The sequence below is a fragment of the Eumetopias jubatus genome, unplaced genomic scaffold (genome assembly GCF_037043125.1).
Source record: "Eumetopias jubatus isolate StellerSeaLion01/CBP00866 unplaced genomic scaffold, mEumJub1_p1.0 scaffold_14, whole genome shotgun sequence".
Classification (NCBI taxonomy): domain Eukaryota; kingdom Metazoa; phylum Chordata; class Mammalia; order Carnivora; family Otariidae; genus Eumetopias; species Eumetopias jubatus.
Genome location: NW_028274820.1, coordinates 102,895,828 through 102,902,812, shown reverse-complemented (window position 1 = coordinate 102,902,812; position 6,985 = coordinate 102,895,828). Strand labels below are relative to the sequence as shown.

General features: G+C 53.3%; 1 protein-coding gene across 1 annotated transcript; it reads left to right on the top strand.

Annotated features, from left to right (window-relative positions):
• The first annotated feature begins 1,909 nt into the window (after positions 1–1,909).
• On the top strand, positions 1,910–4,652 carry H2BK1 (H2B.K variant histone 1). The gene is made up of 2 exons (XM_028089236.2): positions 1,910–2,392; positions 4,396–4,652. The coding sequence occupies exons 1-2, from the start codon at positions 2,120–2,122 to the stop codon at positions 4,630–4,632; spliced, it is 510 nt and encodes a 169-aa protein (XP_027945037.1). The 5' UTR covers positions 1,910–2,119; the 3' UTR covers positions 4,633–4,652.
• Positions 4,653–6,985: the final 2,333 nt, after the last annotated feature.

Genomic DNA, 6,985 nt, shown 5'->3' with positions numbered 1-6,985 from the left:
CTGTCCATGGCCTTAATTTTTGTTAGCGTGGTCTCATTTACTTCCCGGCCAGGGCCCTGCATGATCTATCTGAACTTGAATAGCACTTGCAACCTTTGTCCATCAGGCACACTGGTGGCCATCTGTACTGATGCGGATTCATCATACCACCTCCGCAGCCGTCCCTGCGGGGAAACCTCACACAGCCATGAGTTTTCAGTGCTGATTACAGTACATCTAATCAGTCCCAGATGGTGTCTAAACCCCTAAGGAGCTCACGATCTAATGGGGAAACCAACACTGACTAGAGAACACAATGGCATAGATCAGATGCTCAATTGTGACTTGTTAGGAGACAAAGAAGGATTCAAAAGGGGGGAAAGTTTCTTGTGAGTAGTTATCCAGAAAGACAGGATTGGTGCTCTAACTTGAAAGATGAATAGGACCTCAGATGGCCCTGAAGTCCAAGAGCTGCCCTGGGCAGATGGAACGATGAGAGTGAACGTGAGGTGAGAAGCTGCAGCTGAGCCCTCAGCGGCGAGGCTGGAGTGAGGCTCAGACTCCAACCCTGAGGGGCTTGGCTTCGTTACTTTGTGCCTTTGTGCCTAAGTCAGTCTGCTCTAAGTATCCAGAGACGGGGTAGGGGGAGAATGGCCTCGAGAATGAGCTGCTGGGACGATGGGAACAGAGATGAGAACTTCTGCTACTTCAGCCAAGGGAGATCCTGGGTATGTTCGTACCAATTCCCTTTGAAGTCCCTCAGGGTCTTCAGTGTAGATCCATACTTGAGGTGCTAAGTAAGGTTTCAGAACTGGAAGAATCAAAGCAGGCTATTCAGCTTGGCTGTCCCCCCCACCCCTCGAAAAGCCAATTTCAGAAACTTCAAGAATGCTTAAAAAGCCCACAATACATATATTTCTACAAAGGCCTAAAATAAGCAGTGTTCTATTTTGGATTAAGAATTCCCTCCTGGTCTTCTTAAACCTTAGCACGGAAGATGTAGCCGGATGTTGGGAAGCGGGTGAGGAGGTGAGATTAGTGAGGTGTTGGCTGCTCAGGCTTGCTTTCACCCACCCACAGGTGATGCTTGTCTTCACTACTCTCCCCCACCTCCTCCTGATTGGGAAAACCCTCTTTCCCCCCAAGCCCATACCTCTCTCGTTGCTCCAGGTTTCTTTAATCACAGCACTTAAGAACCTGAAATATCATTCACACATAGGTGCAAAGTGAGAACTACTCCGTTGAACAGCTGTCTCTTTCCTTTGCAGCTTCCACGGGGAGCCCACATCACCTGCTTTTATGGAGAGCATCCAGTGTTTCTCTGCTCTGGCTCCTCCAGTCCGCCCAAACCCCCTCCCTGGCAGGCCCTCCCAGCCTGTGGTTTCCTGCTGCCTGCATCTGGTCTAGGCTCAGGTTCTACTCCACTTCTGCCTTCCGTCCAAGCCTCACTGTACTCGGCACGCATCGATTCCACTCTGCTTTTTCCACGGATTGTCCTGTCATTCTCCTCAAACTGTACCCCCCAAAAGACCAGCGTCAAATTCCCATTCCTTCCATGAAGCTATCTCTGGCTACTGTAGCCCTCACTAGTATTTCTTTTCTTTTTTAAGATTTTATTTTACTTATTTGAGAGAGAGAACAAATGATGGGGAGGGGCAAAGGGAGAGAGAGAGAGAGATAAGCAGACTCCCCGCTGAGCAGGGACCCCCCCCCCCCCAACGCCGAGCTCGATCCCAGGACCCTGAGATCGTGACCGGAGCCGAAGGCAGACGCTTAACCGATTGAGCCACCCAGGCGCCGCAGCCCTCACTAGTTTTTCTTTTCTGAACTCTCTGTCCCTACACCCCCTCTTTAGTCCCACTCTTCTCCTGTGAGCCGGGCCGGCTTCTTCCACCGTATTGTAGGGCTCTGCGGGGGGGGGGGGGGGTGCCTTGTGCTCCTCCCGATACTCCCCTGCATTTCAAGTCATGCTGAGCACAGCGGGTGTAGAGTGATCTCATAGCCTGGCTTGGTGGTGTGTGAACTCTCACAAGCGTGTACTACGCTGGGAGGTGGTGGGGGAGGGCTTCCCATTCAGAGACAGGCAATCACTTGGGGGAGAGGTGGGAGCCATTAGCCTCTTTCAAGATGAAGGGAGAGCATGTTCTGGATAGGGTTGGGCCAAGCTCCTCCCCCCTCCCCCTCTCCATCCCAGGTGCTGGCCCCCAGCCCCACCTGGTGGGCAGCTGACTCCATAAACTACCCCAAGGAGCAGGAGGTGGCCGTCAGGAGGAGCAGGAGAATGAGCGCTGAGCATGGACAGCAGCAGCCGTCTGGGGGCCGAAGGGGCCGTAGTTCTGGCGATAAGAGGTCCAGAAGGCGTAGCCGGCGCAAGGAAACCTACTCAATGTATATCTACAAGGTGCTAAAGCAGGTGAGAGTGGGGAGCCAACGTGTGTGCACGCACGCGTCTGTGGGTGTGTGTGGAGTGTGCTGGCCAAAGAGCCTTGAGAGAGCACTGGACAGAGAGTCCTACCCCGTTTACTCCTGGCACTGCGGGGAGTGGCCTCAGTCAGGCACGCCGTGCCCCTCTGGAGGTGGCTCCACTCGAGCTCAGAGGCCCCTACAACCTCTCGGTATCTGTTGTGCACCTATGACGGGCAGGAGACCTTTAAAGCACGCCACCGCCGTCCAGAAGCTTCCAGGGCTTTGGACAGACAAGGTGATTATGTGGAACGTCAGGTGGGACATAATGAAAAGACAGGGAAGACTAAGAAAGTGTGGGGCTGAAGGGTGATCGAACGCCAAACCCACTACGGTACAAACAAGAGGTCCTGTTCGTGCTCGCCAGAGCAGGGAGTGATGTGTGTGAGCTTAAGTCTCGGGGAAGGCCTTCCAGCCACACAGCACCCAGTCCCGGAGGGGCTACGGGATTGGTCTGCTGCACAGAGGAGGAACCTAAGGTCCATAAAGGCTCAGTGCACTGACTGAGTCACATGACCTGACAGCCGCAGAGGTCGCACCCCCCCCATCCCGGCTCTGAGCAGGCCCCTCACCTACTTCCTGATTGTCCCACCTCTTAACCCACAGGGGCTGTGCATGCTCTCTGTGCGTGCAGCCTAGCAGAGCACCTACGAGAAGCACCTACTCCTGGCACTTGCACACTGACAAATATTTGGGGGCGTCAGTGGGCACCCGACAACTGTGTCAAGGATTCAAGGCACCCTGGCCTCCAAGCCTCTGCCCCCTCAGCGGAACCAGGGCTAGGAGCCGGCACAACAGCTATCTTGCCTTCCCTGAGTCTACAACCCGCCTGGGTCTTACCCCTTTGTGAGAGTAGATCTAGACATGAAGCCTGTCTCCAGTCTGAGTCCCATTAGCAGTTTCGGGGACCTGACAAGCTGGGTCTCTGAGAATGCTTTTGTGGGGTCAGGTTGGGGGCGGGACCAGCACTGTCATAGACAGGCCGAAGGGCAGCAGCGGAGGGCTGACTCCAGTGACCTGAAGAGCATGGGGGTGGGAGGGAACCCTGGTGAGCCCTGCAGCTCCACCGAACCTTGGACTCAAAAACTGTGAGGCAAGGGTTGGCCCCGGGTTGGACTGGCGAAGGAGAGCTGCTTGGGGGGGAGGGGTCACCCACAGACTGTGACCCCCTCAACCCCAAAGAGAAAAAGATGTGATGACAGCACGAGGGGTTCAGGCTCGGATCCCCTGCTGCCGGTGACATCCAGAGGCTGTGCGGAGAGCCCGGGTTCCATTTCTGTCTCCACCACTGGCCTGATATGTGTCGCTGGCAGTCGCCCCTCCTTCACGGGGACAATACTTCATGTCTGGCCACTCCCACGTTTGGATTGTTATCAGGCCCCCACCACTTGTGTTATTGGAGGTCACCTAGGTCAAAAGCTTGGGTGACAGAGGAGGAAACTGAGGCCCAGAGGAAAGTGCCTCATTGGAGGTCAGGCAGTGACTCACAGGTGTTCTGACTCCTAGTCTGGTGCTGAGATCGTGTCACACGAGTGTGCTCTCCGGACAATAATTTGGTAACAATCTGCCAAGGTAAGTGTGTAAACCCTTGGACCCAGGGGCCACCCCGCCTCCGGGAACTTCACCGCTAGGCGTCGCTTTCTAGGAGTAACGCTATGCAAATACACTAAACGAGAAAAAGCAAAATGCTGTGTAACTGATTCCGTTTGTCAACGGTTGATGCTTCTATGTGCTCATACAAGGAACTTAATGGCATTACTTTTTACAGTTGGGAAAACCTTTTAACTTGGTTGTAGTAGTAAAAAACCCAACCCCTATTTCCATGTCTTGGCCTCTGGAGAGAGGCTGGTGAGGCAGCCTTGCGGTCCTGAGCCAGGAGCTGCGGCCGGGGCCGGGGCCTGCTGCGTCGGGCGGAGCCTCCTCCTTAACAGAGTGGTCCCACTGCTTCTCCAGGTGCACCCAGACATCGGCATCTCTTCCAAGGCCATGAGCATCATGAACTCATTTGTGAATGATGTGTTTGAGCGGCTGGCTGGCGAGGCTGCCCGGCTGGCCCAGTACTCAGGCCGAACCACACTGACATCCCGGGAAGTCCAGACGGCGGTGCGTCTGCTGCTGCCCGGGGAGCTGGCCAAGCACGCCGTGTCCGAGGGCACCAAGGCCGTCACCAAGTACACCAGCTCCAAGTGACCCAGGGCCAAACCTTAATAAAGAGTGAACTGTTCCCGCGCACTGTGGTGATTTGGAAAGGGGAGGTGTGATGTGGGGCAAGGGTATTGTCACTCTTTATGGCTACAGGGTAGAGTCATACTTATTCATACTTTTTTTTTATTTTTTAAAGATTTTTATTTATTTGACAGAGAGAGACACAGCGAGAGAGGGAACACAAGCAGGGGGAGCGGGAGAGGGAGAAGCAGGCTTCCCGCGGAGCAGGGAGCCCGACGCGGGGCTCGATCCCAGGACCCCAGGACCATGACCTGAGCTGAAGGCAGACACTTAACGACTGAGCCACCCAGGCGCCCTTATTCATACTTTTTAAATAACTGCTTTCTGAGCGTGCCCCACGAACATCATGTGACAGTGCTTTGTAAACACACAAAGTTCTAACTGAGCTTTAACAGGACTTGGGCTCTGGATTAGAATCCTCGATCGGCTGTGTGTTAAGTCTTTCAGGCCATGGTTTCATGATGCCTTTTCTGGCAAACTATCATTTTTGTCCTGTGTTGGCCATGGGAACCACATAGATCTTATTCTTCAAGACACAAAATGGGGGGGCACCTGGGTGGCTCAGTTGGTTAAGCGACTGCCTTCGGCTCGGGTCATGATCCTGGGGTCCCGGGATCGAGTCCCACATTGGGCTCCCTGCTCGGCGGGGAGTCTGCTTCTCCCTCTGACCCTCTTCCCTCTCGTGCTCTCTGTCTCTCATTCTCTCTCTCTCAAATAAATAAAATCTTTAAAAAAAAAAAAAAAGACACAAAATGGAAGGGTTCTCAATAACCTGCTGGGATCTATAGAATGTGTTTATTGTCCCCTAATGTTTTCTTCCCCCTAATTTCAGAACAAATTGGTAGGAATATTTGAGACTCCTCTTTTTCCCCAAACTTTATGTTGAAAAATCTCAAATCCACAGAAAAATTGCAAGAAAGTTCAATGACGACTTGTATATCCTTCACCTAGATTCACCACCTAACATTTGCTCACACTTGCTTTTTCTCTCTCATTCGGCCTCTGCTCTATCTTGTGGGCGTATGACCCACAGATTCCCTCCCAAGCTGTGAGGGGGTGGGGTGAAGGGGTTGCATTCAGGGAACAAGTCCAAAATCCTTTATCTTCCCTTTGCCACTGGATAGACGCAGCTTGTCCCCTTCATGTACTGAATAGGCTCACTGTAACAGGGGCTGACATCTGGATGCCGTCCTACATCCTTGACGTATATTTTCTTAGAGGCCAAGCCTCACCTGGAGATGCCATGAGAGGGGAACCAATCACCCACATTTTCGTCCCACAGCCAGAAAGGAGAGGGCCCGGGAGACCTGGCCCTGAGCCCCGCCTCTTCCCCACTCCCACTGACTTTCATACCTTGCTACGGTGTGACTCAGAGACCCACGTTAGATCGTGGAATTAGCATCTGCACTTTTGACAAGATCTCGGGTAATCTGCATGCACGTGAAAGCCACAGAACTCCTCATCTCTTGCTCCTCTTTGCTGCTCTCCCCTTTCTCTCCTTTTCCTTTGCTCTGTGCTTTATTTATTCATACGTTCCCAACTTAACACCGAATCAAAAAGGTCACCCTCAGCTGACCAGAGTCAGGGTGCTGTTGCTATGTTTTGTATTTTTCCAAAGAATGGTCTCCTGAGCCTGTTGCCCTGATGGCTACGGCCACAGATGGCTCAGAACGAGCCCCGAAGGCCACTGGGTCCCCTCTGCTACTCTTTCTAATGTCATTCTTTACACAGGCATAGTTCGCAGGAACCATGTGAAGTGCGATCAGACCCCAGGGAAACAGGTGTGCTGGTGCTCATCTCAAGGGGGAGTCGTGACTTTGCAGCCTGAACCCTGACCTTCTGACCCCAACTCCAGTGCCCCTTCCCCCTCACATCACACCTGCCTCCAGGACAGTCATCAGTAAGAGCCAAGGAGGCTGGCTCTGAGTGAAGGAGTATAGGGTTCCTCCAGCTGAGAAGTGCAATTGGAAAAATGAATGCCTTTAGGACTAACCTTCACCCGGAGCCTCACTGCTCCCAGGGTGACTTCAAATAGTGACTCCTCTTTTATTTGATCCTCACAAGAAAAGCAGCCACGGCTGACCCCACACTCTGCCCTAGCCTCCCAAGTCTTGCTACGGGAACATCCTCTGAGGTAGGGGTCCCCAGTCCTGTAACCTACTGCCCCCTCCCCTCACAGCCTTAGAACATTGAGACAATGGGCCAGAACTCTCAAAACTGGGCTGTTCTGGCTTTCGGGGCGTGGAGTCAAGGTGGAGGCACAGCTTCTGTGGACTGCATGACCAGCTCACAAAGGGAACTGTGAGAAGTGGGCACC